At 52.9% G+C, this 22,898-nt stretch overlaps 1 protein-coding gene across 7 annotated transcripts in view; it reads left to right on the top strand.

Annotated features, from left to right (window-relative positions):
* B3GAT1 (beta-1,3-glucuronyltransferase 1) overlaps positions 1-22,409 on the top strand; it is a 37,745-nt gene extending 15,336 nt beyond the window's left edge. For 2 of the 7 annotated variants that reach the window (XM_035346356.1, XM_035346357.1), the window contains exons 2-7: positions 5,168-5,286; positions 5,442-5,588; positions 8,284-8,792; positions 11,606-11,902; positions 18,677-18,794; positions 20,036-22,409. In XM_035346356.1, coding sequence (XP_035202247.1) covers positions 5,283-5,286; positions 5,442-5,588; positions 8,284-8,792; positions 11,606-11,902; positions 18,677-18,763 — 1,044 coding nt within the window. In that variant the 5' untranslated portion in view covers positions 5,168-5,282 and the 3' untranslated portion in view covers positions 18,764-18,794; positions 20,036-22,409. Of the gene's footprint in view, positions 1-5,167; positions 5,304-5,441; positions 5,589-8,283; positions 8,793-11,605; positions 11,903-18,676; positions 18,795-20,035 lie in introns of all 7 variants that reach the window. The other 5 variants (XM_035346359.1, XM_035346360.1, XM_035346358.1 and 2 more) reach the window with 4 other exon arrangements.
* The last annotated feature ends 489 nt before the right edge of the window (positions 22,410-22,898 follow it).

The raw sequence follows: 22,898 nt of genomic DNA, 5'->3' as shown, positions 1-22,898 counted from the left end.
CTTCAATCGCCCCGACCGACAGTGCTGTCCTGGCGTTCCCCGCCTGAGCTCCCCGTCCCTGCACAAAACACCCCATAACGCCACCCTGCCTGCCCTGCTTTGGGAGACATCAACTCCTCCCGCAGCCCCACGCTGTTCTGGTGCGGGTTTCCCACCGTGACGCTGCTGCACCTCTGTCTGGGGCGTGGATTTGGGGTTTTCTGAAGAAGTTTGCAAGCATTTTGCTGAACAGGGACCGGAAAATGGTCGACACCCACTGGAGTAACCACTTGGATCCCCGTGGATGAATCCGTTTCCCCTCTCACCGTCAGAGTGGCAGAGGTGATCTGAAACATTTCTGGCTCATTTTTCCTCCCTTTTTGCTTTGCAGCTGGAGCTCTGTGCCGTGCAGAGCAGCTCTAGTGCAGCCTGGTGCCTTCCCCCAGGGTGTCCTGCAGCCCTCGGGGGGTGCTGGGCTGCTATGCGGGGAAAACCTGGGGCTGAACTTAGCGCCTGTGATTAAATCCACGAAGAATGAGCAATTCTGCGTGCTCATTACTCAGTTCTGGCGATGCTCTGCTTAATAACTAAACAGTAATTAGCTTCACAGTTTTGGTACTATACTTATAATAGTCCCCATTAAAGTTATGGGGTTTTTAGGCAGTTATGGCTTAAAGAGTAATTAACGAGCAAGAGGCTTTTATTACTACCTTTAGTTTTTAGCCAGTGCTTTACAAGCCTTTTCTGCCAAACACCAAAACCACAGGCAGCAGAGGAGGCTTCTGTGCCTGTCCCCTGCCCGCGGCGTGGAGCGGAGCCGGGCTGGGATCGGTGGCCCCAAATCCCCCCTGCTCCCCTGGAGGGCAGAGGGAGCCTTGTAGGGCTCTCGTTTTCCCCCAGGGATCAGAACCAGTTGCTATTTAAAGGTGAAAAAAACCACAGAGTTTGGGTTTAGGGGATGCTTTGCCCTGGGGGAGAAGCTAGCAGTGCGAATACACGCTGCATCCTGCAGCATCGGTGTTTATTTGCCTCTGAAAGCTTTTGTTGTGGGATTTGGCAGTGTTTGTTTGCTGCTTTTGTAACACAAGTAAATGTTTGGTGTGTTTGGGTGGTTTTTTTGGTTTGGTTTGTTTTTTTTTACGTCTGGACAATATTTTTCCTTGGGTGACTGCTGTGCACATACGAGCTCGGTGAAAACAACCCTTCGGTTTAACACGTCCCAAATCACTTCTGCTAATGTGGGAAAACCACGGAGTGACGGCCCTGGGGCTGCTCAGCCTCGGGGGGAGAAGGAAGGGAAAGCTGCCCGTAAAGCAGATTACAGATCCAATCGGCGTTTCCTACGGTAAGTGTCAGAGCTGACGCCAATTAACGTGATTTTTTTTTTAAAAAAAGAACCTTCCGCGTTTAATAATCCGGCGCGTTGCTTACACATGGCTCCAGGATTTATTAAAGCTTTATTAGATGAGTGCCCTTTTCCCATCGCCGTGCCTTGACACCATTGCCCTCTGCCGGAGGACGGGGAATCTCTGCCACCGTGTGGCTTGCAGCATGGCAAACGTGTTTCTGGCAAGGAAAGGCTCCCCGGACTGTGCAAACACCCCTGTTTTAGAAATATTTTAACTCCCAAATCGCTTACATTTGAGCTGGCGATCTGTGCATTTTGCTTCAATTTTCAAACCTGGACAAAAATGCTTTCTGTAGTGGAAAACAGAGCATGTCTCTTAATTAATTCATCTTTAAATTCGTCCCCCCTCCTTCTTTTCCTGGTGGAGGTGGAGATGGCAGAAGCCGAAACCAAGCAACCTGGGAAAAGCCAGGTTTTGTTCTGAGCATTGCAGTGGGGAAAACAGAGCGGTGTTACGGTGGGGCACGAGGAGAGGGAATGCCCTGCAGAGGGGCACAATTTTCCCTGGCCTGACGCTTGGCTAGCCTCACCCGTGCCATGAACAGCTATTGTCAGCTATGGCAGGGAGGGGTTTTGGATGCAGGGCGAGCCCCCTGTTCTGGGCTGTGAAGCTGTGACTTTTCTCACCAGCAGCGTGAAATCATAGGCGAGCGCGTCTCTCCTGGCTGCTGCTGTTCGTAGCAGAAAATGGATTTCACCTTTTGCAGCCTCAGCACCTGACGGAGCGGGAGCGTGGCTTTGTTACAGCGCAAGGAGCACTGCCCTGCCCCGAGGCCCTCGGCTGGGCTCGCTGTTAAAGGCAGCAGCCCGCGGTGAATTCTTACGGTGTCCTTCAGCCAGGCTTCTCAGGGTCACCCATAAAATCCCAGTGCTCAATGACTTAGCAGCCAGCAAACGCCTTCGGTGCCGAGCGGAGTTCCCGGTGCCAGCAGGCAGCGCGGGTGCAGAGCATGGTCGGGGGCTCCACGGCCACCCCCAGACATCCGCTGCTGTCTGAATTCAGATCCAGGCTGGGGCTGTGTCCCTGCGGGTTCGTTACAGTCGCTGTGCCCAGGGTACGTATATGATCCACAGCTGCATCCCGCGACTGCCGACGGCGTTAAAGGAATGGGGAGGACGCTTGCCCGTGGCTGATCCCGTCCCCACGAGCTCCCCGCTGCCACCCCGAGCAGCACAGCGCAGCCCTCGGCTCTCTGCTGGGGCACGCGTGGGCTGGGCTGGCCCTCGGCAGCTGGAGCATCACGCGACACGTGATTGATTGACCAGGGAGCTGCTGAATGCTCCGTGGCTAATTAAAAGGAATCGATGCTGCAGAGAGCAGTGGGCAAATGAGGGGCGCCTGCTCCTTCTCCCCTGTGCTGAAGGGGTGGAGAGCGGAGAAGCACCCCAGCCCAGCCCAGAGCCAGGCTGTCCTGGGGGAGGATGCTGGGGATTTGAGCCAGGGAAGAGGCCAAAGGACCGGTTTCAGAGGAAGCTGCCCTTGACAAACAGGGTGTTTGATACGTGCCAGCCCGATGTGGCAGCTTGCCAGTGCTACAAATCGACCCCGAGTGGCCCTTTTGGCATGTCATCCCCTGCCACCCCTCCCCAGTGGCACAGTCCCTTACCTGGGGCATTTGCAGCAGAGGCACCTTACAGGCGGGGTGTTGGGTCCTTTCAGAGCTGCCCCTTCAGGCTCTGCCCTACCGGGATGCTCAGAGAACATGTCCTGGCTTTAGTAGGGGATTTAAGGGATGCCAGCACTCGGGGTCCCCCGTTCAGGCACTGACAGCAGCTGCAGGGACAGCCGGGATGAGGCCAGGTGCTCTTCCCTGAGGGCGCTGCGTGCCTTGGCAGTGCGAGGCCAGCAGGACCTCTCGTGCTTTAGGAGCTGTACACGGATGGAGGAGGAGGCTGGAATAATTCCTCCTCTTCCTCCCTGATTTATTTTGCGTGGACGAGGCTGCTTTCACCAGTTCTGAAAAAAATAAGGACAAATCCATGTTGCCAGGAGATACTTGAAAGACTGCAGGGTGTCCGGCTGCACGGCGCAGTTCCTTGGGCTGTGAAAAGCTTTTTAGTGCTGGTTCCCTGAGCTGGGCTGCAGGAAACCCTGTTCTCAGTAAAAAGGATGTGTTTGGTGGCTGGTTTGGGGCTTTGTTGTTTTGTCTGGAGACCCTTCCAGAAGACTGGTTCTCTTTTATCACCCTTACTGGCTGCACCTTGCCCTGATTCACCGTGACCTCCTTCAGTACTGCGCGCCCTTGCGCTTCCAAAATGCAGTTTTCCGGTGTGTCTGCGGGCTGTGTCCTCTGGCGAGGGGCTCGTGGGTGAGGCACTGCCCCTGCGGGTGGTGCCGGAGGGGTCTCTGCACGTTAGGAGCATGCTGGAGTTGGCTGGGGATTTTCTGTCCCATGGGGTTTTGTATAGGATGAAATAAAGGATTCCCTGAAACATTTGTTGAGGATTTCCGTGTGCCCGGAAGGACAAAGGCCAGTCTCTGTTCTCCCTACCCCTTGTTTTGGCAAATGAACACCTCTGTGCTTAAAGTGCTTCCGTGGCAGAGCCAGATCCTGCCCAGGGCCTTGCATGTCCCTTGCCTGCACTTCAGAGGGACAGCCCATTGGGTCTTGGAGCCGTTTCACTTCCAGTCTGCCCCCGGGCTTGGTGCCAGAGGCTGCCTGTGCAGCCCAGTGGTCAGGGCATGGCCAAGGGCAATCCAGACTGATCCGAACTGGGCTAACGAAGGCTTTGAGCCCGGATCTCTCCGTGACTGTCCACTGCCCCCAAGGCAAAGCAAGCTCCAAGGGTATCGGGAAAACACCCACGAAGCAGCACCTGTGTGCATCACAGGCTGGGCTTGAGGAGCTCCCCCCTGATATTAGGAGGGGATCTGATGGCTTCCAGGGCACTGCAGAGAAAGTAGACACCAGGTGGTGAGGGTGGGGGATCGCTGCTTTTCCCCAGCACCGAGACCTTGCTGCCTGTGCCTGCGGTGCGCTCTGGGCTCTCCCTCGTCTGCAGTGCAGCCCTTGAAGCAGCAGGCTAATGCATTCCCCCACAAGGGAGCCGTGGTACTAAACTGCTACCCGTGTTTGCAAACTGTCCACCGCGCGTGTCCCTGCTAAGTGATGCATTTTGCTTGCCAAGATATTCTGATAAAATACAGTCTGCTTAAATCTTGTATGCGCTTGTATTGAATCCAAGTAAGCCATGGTGGCAGTTTAATACACTCCAGCCACAACACCTCCGAGATGGAAGAAATGAACCTGACGGGGCTGGTGGAAGCCTGAGTTAAACCCAGCTGCGTGGAAGGTGCCGGTGGGGTGGTCTGAGCCGAGGGGATGGTGATGGCAAGCAAAACGTGGGGTCGCTGGCTTCCCTGGAGCCACGTCCCCAAGAACACAGGCTCTGTTTTCTTCCTGGTTGCTGAGAGCTCTGCTCAGTGGAGGGAGAAGGTCCGCTAGGGCAGGGTGCTTGCTGCTGTGCTGATGTGGTCGGAGCGGTGTCTGTGTCCTCCTAGGGCTTGGGCTCAGCGCGGGGTGCTGGGAGACCCGGCTGCCCCGTGGCTTTAGGGCCTTGTGCTGCTGGGGGATGGCTCAGGCACCGAGCAGCTGCTCAGGTTGCTTGACGAGTGGATGCACAGGGAAGCAAGGCCCTGGGCACCCAGGAGGCATCTCCTGGAGGGGTGGCACACGTTCCTCTTGGTCAGTTTGATTTGCTGCTCTCGGGGAGGATTTGTGAGTGTTACGTGCTTCCACGTCCTTTTCCCCGCCTGCTCACCGGTGCTTTGTGTTGCAGGTCTCCTGCCAAATGTGTCCCTGAGGTTCCTGCTGGAGGCCCCAGCAGCGTCCTGTAGAAGTTGTCTCCTGCTCCTGGTCCCAGCAGCCGAGGCCCCTCCAAACCTGCTTCTGCAATGGGTGGGTTGTGAGCACTGGTAAGACCTGCGAGTCGTGTCGCCTTCGCTGCTCTCTCCCTCTCTCGCGTTCTCTTTCTCTGTCCTTGTTCCTTCTTGCCCATTTATTTCTGTTCTCCATGTGCTCTGCTGTTCTGTCTCTGGGGTTTTCACTGTCAGGTAATGAGGAGCTGTGGGTCCAGTCAGTCTTGGAGATGCCGAAGAGACGAGACATCCTGGCTATCGTGCTGATAGTTCTGCCCTGGACGCTACTAATCACCGTCTGGCACCAGAGCACCATTGCTCCACTGCTTGCAGTGCACAAGGGTGAGAGAAATCAAACCAGCCCATGCCAAGTCTGTGCATCCCTCCCTCGTCCTCATCCCCTCTCTCATTTCATCTCTCCATGGCAGCCATGCTCATCTCAGCTCCATGCTCATGCAGAAGCCTCCCCACTTGTGCTGTAGGAACAGCCCAACGCCTTCTGGGCTGCTTTGGAGACATCAAGCTCCAAGCCATGGGCGTGCCCCTGCACTTGGGGAGTTCTTCATGACCTAGATCCAGATTCAGGGAACAGAGCACGGAAGGAAGATGCTTTTCTTTGTTCCCTGGTGATCTGGAAGAGAGGAGTCCCTTTCTGCTGGTGTTTGCAGCATGCTCACAGAGATGAGTCCAGCAGGAAAACTGCGAAAAAAGAGAGCAGAGGAAGCAAAGTTGCTGCTGGAGACAGTTGGTCTAGGAAACATGAGGCAAAAAGGATTTTATGTGTCCCCAGGAAAGCAGCAAACTGGTCCTCTTGGGCTTGAAGGGGAAGGCACGTAGCGAGAGCCAGCATCTGCCCCGACTGTTTGGTGAAGGTAGAATGCTGGAGAGAAGCCAGATTCCACCTTACCTGTCGCACAAAGCATTAAGTAAAGCTCTGGCTCAAATCAAACGAATGCAGGAGGTTCTTGGGGGTCCTCCCTGGCCAGAAGGGTCTGGTTTTTATCCCATTCTTTTCATAGCAGCAGTGTCCGAGGGCAGTGAGAGCTCCTGGGGCTGGAAAAAGCCACACTGCCTTCTTCAGCCTTTGTTCTCGGTTCTGCCCTGCTGCTGGGGAAGAAAGCCAACTCGTTTGCTCTCTCCAGGCCCTTTCTCTGGGAAATTCTCTCCCTTTTCATTCTAGTGCTCACACCCATCCTCCATGGCTGCTTATGCTTTTGCTCAGTGTGAACTGTCGGAGGTTCGGAGCCCACCCCGAGTCCACCACCTTGCCCTTTGGGCTGGCAGCACCCCACAAGGCTTCGGGCAGCTCATAAGGGAACGACAACTGAGCCTCTCTGAAAGGTGGACAGGGTGTCAGAGGACAAGGGGTCCAAAATAGGGCTTGAAAGTCTCCTAAGAACATGCTGTCTGTATAGTGGTTTGATTCACTGCCCTAAAAACCAGGAGCTGCTTTTTGGTGAGAGACCATGGCCACTGGGGTTCCAGCACAGAGACTGCCCCGCTCTGCCCTGCTCCTAAACTTGCTGGTGACCTCGGTGAGCTGCTTCCTTTGCCTGTGCTGCTGTGAGCCCCCAGTGGAAAATGAGTGGTGGTGGAGACCGGCCTGAAGCTCTTAGGATAAATCTTTTTGTACTTGTGAGGGGTTTCTGAGATCCTTGGGCAGCAGGTACTGAATGCAATGTGTCTGTGTGCTGCTAAGCACGTGGCGGCAGCCGAAACACGTGCCAGGATTTACGGCTGAGGGGCTGACCTGGAGGGGTTTGCAAACTATCTCAGGTGTTTCCTTCAAGCTCCAGCCTGGCTAATTACATTTCTGTCTGTGCCCTGTGCATTTTGTGGGTTTATTTTTGAACTGGTTCCGGTGCTCTGTGCTTTCAGAGCTGTGCTGCGTGATGCAGACGTGCTGTACCTTGTAGGGCCTGATCCCAACACGTGCAGGACACTTTGCTCCTGTCCCCCCACCCCTCCAGACACACACCCTCCCTCCTTCAAGGGCACGGCGTATGAAGCCTTCGTTCAGGGCTGGTATCAGTGTCTATGCTGCTGGAAGGGTAACACGCTATGAACAACCACATAACAATTACACGTAAGGCCCTACCTGGTCAGTTCTAATGTCTGTTCCCATTCTTTCTCATCTCAAGCTCCTGGCAGTGCTGGCTTTGCAATCCCTAAGTTTTAGGTGCCCACCAGCTGGTTTATATCTGCAGAACGATGCCCCTTTGTCTCTGCCAGTCCCTAAATGCAGACTGTGGTATTCCTGCCCGCCTGCAGGGGTGTGAACGTGTGGAAGTTGCACCCTGGAAAAGCGACAAACGCAGGAATATTTTTTACCTTGAGCCAGTTGTGCCCCAGTCTCCCTTTGCGAGGAGTTCAGATGTTAGGGTCAGTTGATCCTGGATGCTGTTAGCTGGTGCAGTGCTGTTCTGTTCACATCCTAATACCGCATGGGCTGTTAGCTCAGAAATCTGTAGGGTCTTGTTGAGGAGAAGTTAGAGGCAGGTGAAAGCCTCTGCAGAAAAAAGTCTGCAACTGCAGGCTTCAGTTTCTGCTGTCTCTGGACTTAGAGTGTGTCGTGCCCTTGCTTCTCCGTGCAGCATCCCAGGCTGATCAGGAGAGGGGGTACTGCAGCATCCTGGCCAGATGCTGCTGGGGGAGCTTCCCTCTCGCCCTGGAACTCTTTGGGAATGACAGATCGCCAGTCCGTGATGCTATTTTTGTTACCTAGATCTAATTGTCTGTCTCTTCTGGGTACTGTTGGAAGCTGCTTACTCTGAGCAGCACCACCGGGCTGGGCTCTCAGGCCTCGACTGGTGCTGCTCTCCCTCCAGGAAGAGCTTCTGTTCTCACGGGTGTGTGTCCCTGACTCCTTTATTCATCCACGTACTTATTAAAGCCTCCACTTTGCTTGCTTCCTTTCCTCCCGAGCTGTGGGGTGACCTCCTCCTCTCAGCAAGCAGCCTGCGGGCTCGGCCCGGGGAGGGTGGGTGTCGGAGGACCGAGTCCATGCGGCTTTTTCTTCTCTCGTACCCTTGCTCAGATGATGGTGGTGACTCCCGGCGTGATCTCGCTGCAGGCTTGGACTCCAAGGAATACTGCTTGTCGGACCGGGACATTGTGGAGGTGGTGAGGACAGAATATGTTTATACCCGCCCACCCCCGTGGTCAGACACCCTTCCCACCATCCACGTCATTACACCCACCTACAGCCGGCCCGTCCAGAAGGCAGAGCTGACGCGCCTGGCCAACACCCTGCTGCACGTCCCCAACCTGCACTGGATCCTGGTGGAGGACTCGCAGCGGCGCACGCCGCTCATCACCCGGCTGCTGCGGGACACGGGGCTGAACTACACCCACCTCAACGTGGAGACGCCTCGCAACTACAAGCTGCGGGGAGACATGAGGGATCCCCGCATCCCCCGCGGGACCATGCAGAGGAACCTGGCCCTGAGATGGCTGAGAGAGACCTTTAACAAAAATAACAGCCAGCCTGGCATCGTTTACTTCGCCGACGATGATAACACCTACAGCCTGGAGCTCTTCGAGGAGGTAAGAGCCTGCTGGGGGAGCCCCAGCCAGCTGAACACAGCAGATTTGGGTGCGAGTTGTAAAAGATATCATGTACTGAGCCGAGGAGATCCTGTGCACATCTCCTGAGCTCTAGGTCAGTTCTGTCTCTGTGGTGGTTCAGCTGCAGTGCCCTGAAATTTCCTCCAGGGCTTGGCCACACCACTTCAAAGTGTGCACTTGAGTGTCAAAAGTAATGCAGAGCGATGGGAACCCCAATTTGTCCTGTGGCACGTGGTGGAGGCATACTGGTGTATGGCTGTGCTCATCACCTGAACTTGTTTGCAGCGTTTGAAGGGATCTCGTTGCCCTTGCTCTGCACTCCCAGCCCCTGCCAGTTGGTGGTCCCAGCTACACTGCTCCCCTCAGAGTGGCAGCACAAGGCTTTTCCCTGGGTGGTGGAAAGCCATGCTAAAACACGTCCACAAAAGGCCGTTTATGATGAGGAAGAGCGGTCATCTAGGGGCAGGAGCTGGCTGCTAAGATCCCAGCAAGAGAAACGTGCAGGTAGTACTTTCTGCAAAGGAAGCTGATGAAGAGCTGCCTTCTCCTGTGGGAGCTGTTGTTAGGGCTGGAGCATCAGCTGCTCTCCTTCATACCTGCACAGACACACGTGTGTACCTAGCAGGAGAGCCCTTGGCCATCCTGACCCCATGTCCCACGCTGGAGGAGATTTCAGGCTGGTTCCTGATCGGCTGTTAGCCACTTTTCTTCTCTGCCACCAATGCATTGCACTCGGCTGTGTTAATCCCTGTTTGTTCTTGCTTGAGGAGTCCCTGGGGTTTCTCCTCCTTGCTTGCTGTTTGCGTTTGTTTGCTCTCATCCCAGAGCGTTCCGTGCTTCAACTCTGGAGCTGTCGAGAGCCCGGCATCTGCTCTGCGCAGCTCCCAGCCGAAGGAGCAGACCTTCAGAGTTACGCCTGAGTGGCGTCGGCGCAGGCAGAGCACTCGCAGGACGTCTTCTTCAGAGATGCTCTCTGCAAATTGCCTCTGGGCTGCTGCACACACGAGGAGCGTGTGTTTGTCAGCACTTGCTTCACCTCCCAGAAAAGTGGAGCCCTTCGTGCTGCGGGGAGCTGTGTGCAGCGCTCCCCTCTGCAGCTCTTCCTCCTGCAGCACCGGGGAGCGACGGGCTCAGGGTGATTTAAGCAGGGGCTGGGGCTGAGCTCTCAGCCTTGAAGTTTGCAGCTCAGGGAGCTGTGATTGCAGGCAGAATTTCAGCACATCCTGACAATCTTGTCAGGTTCGAGCAGGGGAAGGCTCCCCTGTGTTTTCCCACCTTAGCTGCCTGTTCCACTTTTGCGCGGGCTGTAAATGACCTCCTGCCCCTCTCCCTGTCTACAGGTAAGCAGCGGTCTTACAGCACCACATGTACTGCACCTCCCCTGCTCCCAGCTCAGAAATGCCCCGTTCCCATCTGCTGAGGCTGAGCTCTTGCAGCAAGGGACAAGGACATAGGATTGCCTCCTTAATGGTTGCCAGATTTCATTCCAGGGATCTCCTGTTTACTCACTCCACACCCCCCTTTCTCTCCCTGATGGCTTTCCCTTGAGCTCAGACAGCCACGGGAACACGCACGCTTCTAAAGCTGAGAGCAAATTCAAACTGAACGCAGTTTTTCCACATCATCCTTTGAGGCTGGCTCTGGCAGCATCCTCAGACAGACACCGTGCATTAATAAAGCCAAAAGGGTTCCTTCGTTCACCCGGGTGCTTCACCTGGGTGCTCTGCTCGCAGAGGCTTCTCCGCTCCGAGATGTAGCTGCAGCTCAGGTCGCATGGAGCTGATGAAATGTGCTGTGAAATGCAGAAGACATGCATTATTGCTCCCCGCGGACAGGCACTGCCGTTAGCATGTGTATAATGCAGAAGGGCAAGTGCCAGAGCTCTTCTGGTCTCGTTTGCAGTAATTAGCAGTGATGAGATTAGCTCTGGGAGATCCCTGATCTAAGAGACTGGGCTGAGAGCAGGAGACGAGGCTGAGCCTGGCAGCAGAGCAGGGCAGGGTGCCGGGGGGTGGGCAGGCAGGCTGGCACGCAGATCATCTGCACTGGTGAGCACGGGCATCCGAGGTGTCCCCTGATGGCTCCTCTCTGTTTCTGCTAACTCCATGGGGAGCAGAAGCCTCCAACATCCCTCTGAGTAGCAGGAGCAGCTACAGGGCACTGTCCTGTGTGCTGGGGGCTTCTGGAGAGGCTTCCAGCTGTCCCTGAGCTTCTGGGGTACAGTTGCGGTGCCTCACCCTAAGGATGCTTTTAGCCTTAATGTGGTTCAGAGGCTGGGATCGCAGCTCAGACTCCTTAGCGTTCAGAGGAAACACCTTTGTTCCCAGATAAGCCATCCCTGGGTCTCCAGGTGCCCTCGGACAGCGTGCTTCCCTCCTCTGCATCCTGGTTTCCCCAGCTGTCCACGTGGAGAACCAAAAGCTCTGAAGAACCAAAGCTCCAAAGGCCTTTTGACCAAACCCACATCTCAGTTAGGTTTCTTACCAGCAGCTTTATTTCTAGCACTGAACTCACACATGGGCCCAAAGCACTTCCCAAAGCACTCTGCTTCCCCAGCCGCAGGATGCGCGTCCTCGTAGAGGTGAGCAGAGCACAGAGCCCTGTTGCTAAGCCCCAGCGGGCGTCTGGGGCCGTGACCAGGCTCTTTGCTGCACCATTATCGCCCTCCGGCCCCTGCAGGGCAGCGAGCGAGGTGAAGGCACGCGGCTGGGGTGCTGCTGGGGCCCTGGAGGCGGCATGCAGCCGGTCCCTCTGCGTGCCCCCACCCGACACTTCTCTTTCCTTGCCTGCAGATGCGCAGCACCAGGAAGGTGTCGGTGTGGCCAGTAGCCTTCGTCGGCGGCTTGCGCTACGAGTCGCCCAAAGTGAACGCTGCGGGGAAGGTGTACGGCTGGAAAACCGTGTTCGACCCCCACCGGCCCTTTGCTATAGACATGGCGGGGTTTGCTGTGAACCTCAGGCTGATCCTCCAGCGATCTCAGGCTTACTTCAAACTGCGAGGAGTGAAGGGAGGCTACCAGGAGAGCAGCCTGCTCCGGGAGCTGGTCACCTTGAATGACCTTGAGCCGAAAGCTGCCAATTGCACTAAGGTACGGTCCCTTTGTCATTTACGGGATGCCAGGGTCTGGTGGTGGGACAAAAGGCCATTCAGTCGCTTGTCCTCTGTGTCTGGAAGAGAGCACATCCCCACCACAAGGGAGCGGGGTAAATGCCTTTAAAAAGGCGTGGTGGGAAGTTCCTTTTTTTGTTACATGCTGCTACTGGCGGCCGTAGGCATCGAAATACGGAGTCTTCTTTTCCTTATATTATCCCTGGATAATATCCCTGGTATTTTCAAGATGGGCTTGTCTGTGATTAACCTTGCTAATCTCCCGGGGCAGGGAACTGGGTGAAATGTAGGTTGGTTGCTTTCCGTGAACTCCTTAGGATGGCTTCGGGGTGCTGGTACGCCTCAGTAAACCAGCGTCATGCGAGATCTGGCTCTCTGGAGCTTGTCTGAGCTGTACCCCAGCAGTACCATGCCTTGTTGTTTCCTGCCGGCGGGGAAAGACCATGCACATAAAAGCTGCCTTATTGCACCGTTGCCTCTTCTGACTGCAACAATGCATATCTTTCTGTGCTAGAGATAATGTAGAAATGTTTTAATGCTTGGGCTAGTGCTCTGAGCTCTGGGAGGCTTCCGTGAAGCTTCCTTCTGGGGGGATTTGGCTGGAGATGACTGTTAATTATCTGACTTTACACGTCATCTAGGAGCCACCAGGTTATGGAGCAGAACCCCTCTGTGCTAAGACAGAAACACAGGATACGCTGATGGCTCTTGCCCTGAAGACTTCCCAGGCTAAGATGAGAGACAGCAGATGGAAATCTATCTGGGATGACAGAGATACAATGAGACAGTGCTGGTTAGTGTGACAGGCATCAATCATGGCACAGCAGCAGCAGCGATGCTGCCATGTGCTTTGAAGCTTTGTGAGTGGGTGCCCAGAGCACAGCCGGCACCGGAGGGGCTCCATTTGGGATCAGAGACCCCCGTGCAGTGCTCAGGCCTGTCTGTAGCAGACGGCCACGCAGTCTGATTTAGGGACTCTATCATGTAATCCTCCCAGGTGCATTTTCCTTTCTTTAACCAATGAGCTGGTACTGCTGACACACCCCGTGTTGGACCCAGGTCTCCATCCCTTTTCGGGTTACTTTGGGTAATAACTTTTGCCTCTGCTTCGTGGCTCCCAACCCCAGTACAAGAAGGATCTCGATGTTCTGCAGTGCTCATGCAAGGAGCCCAGGAACAGGGAAGAGGCGCTGCAGAGGAGAGATGACTTTATTTATTATCTGCTACCTGCTGTGCCTCCTTTTTTAAATCTGCGTGTCTGTGGTTAGGCACGTCCAGCATAGCACAGATGGTCTCCTAAGGGTGGGAAAAGGGACTGGGTTAAAATTAGATCCGTGCTCTTGGGCACTGTGTCAAACAGGCTTGCGAAAGGCCAGCCCAGCAGGGGCTGCAGTGGGTTGCTTACCTCACGAGTATGATTTGGAGGTCTCTTTTTTGTTGTTGCTTGGTTTGGTTTGGTGGAGAAGGATATAGATACATCCGGGCCTGCCTCTTTCCCCTCTTAATGCCCTACGAGCTAACAGGAAAGCACTGGCTGGAGATGGGTGCTGCCAGCCGAGCTGGGGGAGATGCCCAGGTCGCTTCCAGGCTGGACTTGCGCTCCGTGGTTATGCAATCTCTGGGAGATCAGCCCTGCTGTAAAATAGCTACGGGAAAGAGGCTTTGTTTAAAAGGCTGCGAGTAAGAAATGACAGCTGTGGGGGAACACGTGGACGAAGGAGAGGAAGGGAGAGGTTATTTGCAGGCAGGAGGTAAGGCCCGGCGCTGTCAGACAGGTTGCTGTGTCAGGGCTGTCCTGCGGGAGCTGCAGGTCAGAGCTGATGAGGAAGCAAGAGCTGCCAGCCAGGATTTGAAGCAGGCTGCATTTCTTTTCTTGGCTGGGCTGCGGGGATCTGAGAAGGGTCCTTGTTGTGCACTGGCTGCTGGCTGCTCCCGGCAAACCCCGCGTGCGCCGTTGCAGGTGGAGCTTTGCCTTTCTGCTCTCAGCTGTTGCCAGCAGCCTCCATTTTCCAGTTGTTGTTTTGTTCACGCTCCTGACGAGGAGGAGAGTCCAGAGCAGCAGCAGAGAGGGACAGAAGCAGGCTGGGGTCCGGGGTCCTCTTTCCCCAAGATCGAAGCACAGGCTCCTCACTGGGTCAGCATGCTCCTGGCAGCTGGCACGCTTTGCCCTGCTCAGCACAAGCACGCTCCTGCTTTGCGGTGAGATTTACATTACAGATTGTGATGTGCTCAGGTACAGTCATTAAGGAGGGATCAGAGAACCATGTAAGATAAGCACAGACATCTGTTCTCCTGAAATGCTGTCTTCCCCAGGTATAGTGCTGGTATTCACTTGGTAGTGCCCGTCTGACCTCAGCCCCTAAACGCTCGCTCCTGCAAAAAGCTCGGGCTTTGGCCAAAGTCATGCATCCTAGTTATTTTCTTTGATTTGAGATCCGCTCAAAATGAGGGAGAAAATGAAGAAGTCAGCATTAATTGCCCAGTGGAAAGGAGTTAACCCTCTTCATCAGGAAGGACTGGTTTACACTGGAGTTGTAAGGGAACGAGGCCGTGCAAGCGTGCCGTGTATTTCTGTGTCCTGCTGCTTCTGTATTTCCCCTCCACACCACCAGAGCAGGCAAAGTTCTCTCCAATCCATTGATACATCAAACCTGACAGGATCAAGGTCTCAGAGGTCTTGTGTTCCCACAAGATTGATGTAAATGGGACATATTCTGCTCCCCATTTTCCATTAATGCCTGCGGAAGCGAGCTGCAGTGTGCTGTCAGAGGGCGCTCAAAGAAGAGAGACCTTAGCAGTGGCCCCAGCTCTTCAAAAACCTCAGCTGGTACTGCTAGGAGAGGAGAGACCACAAGATACCAGGTCAGTGGAGATAATGCGTCTCATTCCAGCTGCTCCTGGACCCGCTCGTTTCCCCGGGGAGATCGGAGCAGATGCGTTTCTTCGGGTGAGGCAAGCTTTGTGCTCTCGGGTGGTCTTGGTGCTAAAAGCAGGCATTCCTCCTCGCCCGTTACCTCCTGGCTGAGTCCGAGGTTCCGTCTGTGGGCCTGCAGTTGGCGGTTAGGTGGACGCTGTCGGACGGAATTGGCCGGCAGCAGGGAGAGGCTGGGAGGCAGGCAGTGTGTGGGCACTGCTGAATGCCACCGTGGGAATAACTGCCTGCTGGCACAGGCACAGGCTGGAAAACAGGGAGCAGAGAGTTGGCCCGGCAGTACCTCAACCACAAACCAACATTGTGGCCACCGGGGGTCTTGGAACCAGCTCTGGGAAGGGAATAAATCCTCGTGTGTATGGAGGAGCCCTGCGGGCCCTGCACAGGAAATTACACAGCAAAAGGAACCAGAACCAGCTGCTTCGTGACATCACAGGTCTAAAACTGCTCAGACTGGCTCAGAATGGGCAGGAGGGAAGGAAAACATCAGCCTAAGGCAAGAAAGCTTGCAAAGGAATACCCTGCTTCCTTCTGATTTTATCCCGTGGTGCTACAGACAGAAGGCAGAGGAATTGGCTTCCCGAGCTCTTTGTGTTCTTTCAGGGGCTGAGCAGCAGGATACGGATGGAGCAGATCTGTCCTCGTTTTGGTTAGATCGTTCCTGAAATGGGGCTGCTGTATTCCTGTAGGTTTGTGCCTGGTGGTATGCAGTGAGCCGTCAGGATCCTGGCTGCTATGCAACAGCACTTTGCTGGTTAAGCTTCACACACGCCACAACAGCGCTGGAGTTGTTGATTTTTATGAGAGCTGCAGAACGTAGAGGGTTCTTTTCACCTTGTCACATCCTGATTAGTCCCCAGAACTGCTGTGCCAATGCCATCCCCTGTATCATGGCTGAAAGCCACAATTACACCCAATTAGTTGGGGTTTTGCAGCACTGTCTGCCTGCCCCGCTCCACAGTGGACGTTCAGCTCCGTGCTGCTCAGGTCAGACCACTGAAACCTTTTCTGGAGATCTTGTAAGTTTTGCCCATAGGACCTATCACAAAGCACAAATCTTCAGGTCAGTGTAATGGCATAGCTGAAAATTCCTGTTTGAGCTCTGGCTCATTTACCAGCAGCAGAGCATGTGGCCGTGATGGGAAGAGCAGAGCCACGGGGAGAAGCACGCTGTAGTTGTTGTACCAAGGGGCAGGCTTTGGCGGGGCCTCCACAATGCCTACGAGACTCTGCAGGAATTTGATTAAGCACAAGATGGGAGGAAGCAGATCTGTCATTTCTTTCGGCTTGCTGCCTCTTTTCCTTCACATTGCGTAGCCTCCGTTTCCAATAACAATTACTGGTGTCCTCCGTGGAGGCTTGAAATCTGCGACCCCCTCCAACTGCAGGTCGACTTCTTGCCTGTTTGCTTTTTAATTTCCTGTTAGAAGACAACGAAAAAATCTGTGATGGAGATGAACCCTTGAAATCTCTTAGGTCTGAGTCCTGCGATTCTGGATGAGGAGGCTGGAAGTGAGTCGCAGCAGCAGAGATTTCACTCTCCTGGTGACCCGTGTGAGTCAGTGATGCACACTTGGTCCCCTGCCCTGCTTGCTCCTGTGCAAGCTGTGCTTTTTGCACAAGCCAAGGCTTCCCTGAGACATAAACACACTGCTTGCGGAAAAAATCAAGCAATTGGCTGCGAGGAAAAGCAGGTGTTCCTGTACAAAATGCTCATCTCCCTCCCATGTTAAAGAGCGTTGCATGAGGAATGGTAGAAGCCACTGTATCAAGCTGCAAACTGTGAAAATTAGTCAACTTTAGTCAGTTAATTTAACGGAACTGCCTTTTTGGCACTCAGGTTTAACAACATAGAAGCGCGATGCAAATTGAAAGAAAAGCTATTCTTCTGTATTTGTGGTCTTCTGCTCACGGAGCGCGTCTCAGTGGCGAGAGCTGCACAAGGGCGAGCCGTGCGGCCGGCAGAGCGCGGTGCCTGGCCAGCAGCAGGGCTCAGCGTTTGCGTGGCAGAAGGGGAAACAGCTCCTACCTGCTCCCGCTGGAAGGAACTGCCTACAAGGTCTTATTCCTAGCACCTGGACTGCATGAAGGTTTGCGTGGTCCGTTTGTTGGATGAGGAGCCCGGAACGAACGCTTACCCAGCACCAGAAGCCGCTCGTGGAGCCCTGTTTGGTTTTGCCTTTTGAGAAGAAAGCGACCCGGTAATTGCAGCAGCGCTGCTGCAGCGGGTGAGCGGGGCGGTAATAACGGCGAACTTCGATGAGAAGGCTCCGAAGTGGCTGCACGGGAGCGATGAAACAGGGTTTGGCCCCGCTCCAGGCAGCGGTTGGTCTCGCTGCCTTGGTATTAGCCGGCGAGATTTGAGCCCTGCGCAGGAGGCGAGCGCTCACATCAGAGACAAATTTGGTCAAACAGCTTCTCGGGGAGGTGCGGGTGCTCCTGTTTAACTCCACGGGTTTGAGGAGGGCTTTGTTCGTCCTTCAGAAGCAGAATGTGGCCTAATTTTTCAGGAAAGCAGGGACTGGGTATGAAACGGCTTGCAGATAGTTGGATTAAAGGCGCGGAGTATTGTCATAGCAACACGAGGGAGACCCCCGCGAGGCAGGGAATAGCAGTGAGCAGGTGAAAGGAAGCAGGAAACCAGCTCTGAAGGGATGGAACTGCTCCCAGCAACGCAGGTTTAGGAGCAAAACAATGAGTTTAATTGAGTCTGGTGAGGGGAGAGCATTTTCAGCAGCTTCCAGAGCTGTCTGGGCTCATAGTGGAGCACAGCTAGTAGGAACTATGGGCCTATAGCACTTCCCCACACCCCAAACGTTAGGCAACCTCTTCAGTTTATATTTTTGCCAGCTCTCTTTCAGCTGTTGATCTACATTAAACTTTGCTGCCAAGTCTGAGGGAAGCTTTTAGTACAGATTAGGATCCTGACGTGCTTCAGCTCTGACTGAAGCTGGAGAGGGGCCTTCAACAAGTTGCAGCCTGTTACAGCTGGTAGAGAATAGTGGGGGCAACACGGGGCCAGCATTTCAAAGGGCAGGCACGTGGGGCTTTGGAGGTGGTGTGGTGCACTAACGCTGGATCACGAAGGAGCTGTGTACAGCCCAGAGCATGAGGCAGGAAGGTCGCATTCTGCAGCTAGCTTGTGCCTCTGAGACAGCAGAGGTGGCAACAGAGGACCAGAGGTACTTCTCCAGTGTCACTCCAACACCTCTTTAAAGTAATAGTGAGGTTAGAGGCCAGCCTAATGGCTACCACCCAATAACAGACTTAGAGAGGCCCACTGAAAAATCAGTTTATTTCTCACAACGCTTAGGAACGGGATGACGAGCAGCTAGAACTCCCCTTCTCTAACTGCTTCTTCCCTCTACTGCAAGAGTCACGACGTGACCTGACGTGGCAAGAAATGGCTCTTCCACTGGGAGCCTCTCGGCTGGCTCCATCCCGTGTTGTGTAGTAACATAACCAAGAACCAGAGCCAGGAACCTGCCTGTGGGAAATAGGCATCTGATTCCCCGTTCTGAGGGAGCTGCCTTACATCAGTGGAAAGGTTGATGAGCCTTTCGCAGAAGATGGTCGATAACTACATGGAAGGAGCAGGTTAATGTCCCAAGACAGTACACTGTAAAATAGGTAATTTCTGTGCACTGTGCTTTTTGGGTATCAGCAGGCCTACCTAAATGAAGTTTTATGCAAACCTCCTTTCAGCTGTGAATGCACCATTAGGCTCCAGGGTAGCTGGTTAAATTGCACTATTGATTTAATGTGCAAGAATATTTGTTAGTGCAGTGAAGAGATGCAGCTAATGACTGCTGGTTTCTTCAGATTTTAGTCTGGCATACGAGGACAGAAAAGCCTGTGCTGGTGAACGAGGGGAAGAAAGGATTCACAGATCCCAATGTGGAAATCTGACTGTGCATGGCTGGGCAGAGACCAACACCAGGTAAGAGCTAACCGTCTTCAGCTGTAACGAGAAGCAGCAGTAAAGAAGAAAAATCCTAGACCATGACAGGAAAAAGATGAACTCTTTAATACGTGACTTGATTGCAATTTTTCACGTATCTGACCCTACCTTAATGCAAAATTTAGAGATTATTAATGAATCTCTCTCTTTAAAATCTTTGAGATAAGCTGCCAAAGGGGAAATACCTGGTGAAATCCAGGTAGCGAGAGTTGGGGCAGAAGTTAGGTTATTTAAAGAACTTGTCTAAGCAAGATGGGTTCCTTATTAACTGTGCAGCTAAAGCACAAGGGTGAAAGATGTGGATTCACCCACCTGAAAACGCCTGAGGGAAGCTAAGCCAGTATCAGTTAAAGCATTTTAAAGTCAGGCAGAAGCTTTCACGGAGGGAAGAATTTAATTTAGATCCACAAACAAGCCACACAAAGTCAGTGACAAGCAAGGGAGAGTGAGGATTAAATCCCACATGAGGCTTCACGTATTTATTTACCTAGGGTGAGCGTGTAGTATCTTTTTCAGTGGAAAGGAGGAAAGCACAGGAGCACACACCGGTGGCTGACATCTCGATTGTTTGTTCATGCCCTGGCTTCTCACCTTTAATTACCTGCGCATCCCAGTGCATTAAATCTTCTGCATCCCCAGGGCACCCCCTGCAGCTGGTTTGCTCGAGGGAAGGATGGGCTGTTTGCTCATACCTGCCCCAAGACATACTGCTGCTCTTCATTATTATGGGGAAAAAATGTATGGAAAAAAATGTACACACAACTCCCTGTAACTGGAGTATCGAACCAGGCCTGGAGGGGTGAGGAGGTTGCTGCTTGCTCTCTTCTCCTCTCACACAGAGAAGAGCAGCGAGGGCTACGGGAAAGGGGCGGATTTTCTCAGCAGCGGTGAATTTTTAACCGTAATGAGCTCTCTTACAGCACATTCCCCTGGGCTGTGGTGATGGAGCCCTGCGTGCTGCAGGAGCCTGCGTTTGCGGCCTGTTGGCAGGACAGCAGAGGAAAGCCTGCGCCGCGTGTTGTCTGCGCTATATATAGTGGCTTTGCAGAGAGGCCGTAGCTCTTCGGTGCTGTCACAACTGCTTTTCAGCAACACCAGTTGCCTAGCAGCAGCAGTCAGATCTGCAATCCGAGATGGGTTTTGGGTTAGTTCCAAGGGGTGGCAGCTAACTGCAGCGAGGCAGAAGGGTAATAAACATGCTGCTTGTGTCTCTGTTGCAGAAGATTTCTTCATGCACAGCCTACAAGGTTCCTCTCCGCAGCATACAGCCAGCCAGACATGCAGTAGCCAGGACCTCTGCTGACTTCCAAGAGTTTTAGTGTACTGAAAACAAGCAACACTGCATACATAAACTACCCGGATTCCCCTGCCCTTCCTCCTGGACTCTGAGCAGAACCAGATGCTCTGGAGGTGGAAGAAAAAGCACAGAAAATACAGGACTGACATCGACTTCTGTACAAGACCAGCTGCCTCGTGAGATGCTCGGTATGGGAGAAGCGCATGCAGGGCATGATGCACTGAAGACGTGGCCCAGCTGGAACGGTAGTCTGGACTGAGGGGGCTGTTTTACAGGACCTGAAAAAGCAAGGGTGAGAACGCCCCCAGGAGCGTGTTGGCCCCTGATGATTGTTTTTTTTTTTTCTGGAGACACACGTACCTGGTGGCTATGTGTGCGACAGCCTAAGCAGCTCTCTGTTCGTGGAGGGGACAGCTGCCTTCTGAGATGGCACCTTAGCCCTTAATTTTAAACCTACTTTAATCCATGTTTATTACGCTGCACAAGACAGGAAGGTTTAGGGGGAGGGTGAAAAGCAAGGCAGGTTAAACAAACCCATTACGATTTCTGTTTCTTTGTACCCCCCTCCTTTCCCTGAAGCAGTTTTGTGGTTTGGGAGGCCCCTCTGACATACCTCTGTGTTCCTGGATGGAGTTATGTTTACAGCATATGGTTCTCTGTTCATCCATGCTAAAATAACCGGGGGAGGGTTTTAATGAGATTGTTGTGGCCCTACACCATAATACTTAATCTGGACTCAGATCTTTGTTCTATTTAGCTCTCATTTGGTTCACGTGAACATTAGGTGTGGGATTCTCTGAAGGGTGCTCCGACAGAAAGCCGAATTTCTACTCTTAAAAAAATAAAGTTAACTGCTTAATACTAGGGATTGAATGATAACCGCTGATTTGAGTGCATTTACCATCCAGGTGGAATGTATCCTTCAGCCCTAGCTCCTTTTTCAGGGCCATGCCAGCCTACTGCAGAGCTACTGGCGTGAAAAGCCACGCTGGAGCAGTTGGAGTTAACTTCTGATGCACACTTGTAAAGGGGATCCTGGGCTTAGTGCTCTGTTTCTTCAGCCCCTGGCTTGAGGTAGGTTGAAGAACTACCTAAGTAGAACAGTAGTTGCCTCTTCCCTGCTCTGTAACATGACAGGATCTGGGATAGCACTGATGAAAGGTTATTTATTCTCTGATGAAACTGTATTTTGCTCCTCAGTGAGAGAGACATGACTGAGCAATGCAGAAGAGGAACCTGGGTGCTACTACCTTGGTTGACTCTATTTGAGAGTGACAAACTTGATGAGGAAGAAATGAAGGTACAACTTACCCTTCTCCCCCCCTCCAGCCCTTTAAAAAAAACAGCAAATCACCCTTATCCACCCCATAGTTGTTGTCAAATGTGTGATCAACCCCCAGTGCCCCAGTTCTTCCAAAAGGGCCTGAAGCACAATTTTACTTTTGAGTTGAGGGAAAATATAATCCTGAAAAGAGACTTGGTTATTTTTAGCCCCAACACATAGAATTATTAAAGCATTCTAGATTTGTTAGCTTCACAGTGCAGGAGCCTCCCGTTGAACTAATGACTGTGTATTTCCTAATATATATATATTTTTAATTTTTTTTTGCAAATTATTTTCTCCCACTGTATTTCAAAATGACTGGGGAAAAGCTGCATTCCTGAGCTCCCAGTCACAGAAGCCCTGCTATGTAGCCTTCACAAAAGTGTTCCTTTAGATGCATTGGCTCAAGTGTTACTTGGATAGAAAGCATCTGATCCTACTGGCCACTAGCTGCTCTGTGGGAACGGGCTTGTTACCGTGCATTGAAGCGGTAGCTCTTTGCATTCCGGCAGGTTTATTGTTCTTGTACTAGCAGCCCAAGCTCAGCTCAGTCTGCACACCCTAGAGTGGAACGAGGCATTTTGAAAGGCATACGAAGCTCTCATGCTATTCAAGTAGCTTCCACGTGATGTCCTCTCCTGGCTGCATGTTTTGTTCACTAATGTTAGTTCCAGTCCCTGCTGAGTTGCAACCTTCCCTCTTGGGAAGGAAATAACTTCCAGAGAAATGCAAAAGGGATCAGGTCCTGAACACAACCCTGCTTTTATGTTCCACTCTCCTCAAAGTTGGTCCCACGACTCTGGGCGGGCCCTTCCAGCTTGCACAGAGGCTACCGTGGTTCTTGGCAGCAGAGATTTATGTTCAGTAAGACCAGCTCTGGCCAGGATGGAGTGCGTTACAGCTGCAGTCTGTTCTCAGTTTTAAATAAACTGTATTTACATTTGTTAAATAAAATCAAGTATGGTTTTTAAGAGCCAGAATACCTGCAACTCCATTATCAGAGCCAGCGCGCATGTTTGGTGTTTCTCTCATAGCCTTAAGCCTCTGGTTACTGGAACAGAAAGCAGGGGCTGAGCAGCTTCTCAGAGACTCTGAACAGCTTCACAGCTTCAACTTGATCACTCACTAAAAAGGTGGCAGCTCCTCAGTGACTGTGGAGCTGAGGGGTTAAAAAAAATAGCACGTTTTCCTAAATTCCATGTTTCTCTTTAGAGAGACACAACAACAACAATCTATGATCTCACAGCAGGTGTAACTAGAAAGTATGAATGTGCTCTCCCATTTACAGCTGTGTGTGTAATCCCTTTACTTCTCGTGGAGCCAAAATCTGATCGCTGCTCCTTTATAAGGGGGAATTTCATCTTCAGGTGCTTTAGAGGGCAGAGTGGAAGAATGATTGGAAGCTCTCACTCCTGCCTGACCTGAAACAGAATTAGATTTTTGATTGAGGAAAAAACACATC

The sequence above is a fragment of the Oxyura jamaicensis genome, chromosome 24, assembly GCF_011077185.1.
Source record: "Oxyura jamaicensis isolate SHBP4307 breed ruddy duck chromosome 24, BPBGC_Ojam_1.0, whole genome shotgun sequence".
Lineage (NCBI taxonomy): Eukaryota > Metazoa > Chordata > Aves > Anseriformes > Anatidae > Oxyura > Oxyura jamaicensis.
Note: the sequence above shows the minus strand (reverse complement) of the source record. Positions and strands in the feature narration are given on the sequence as shown.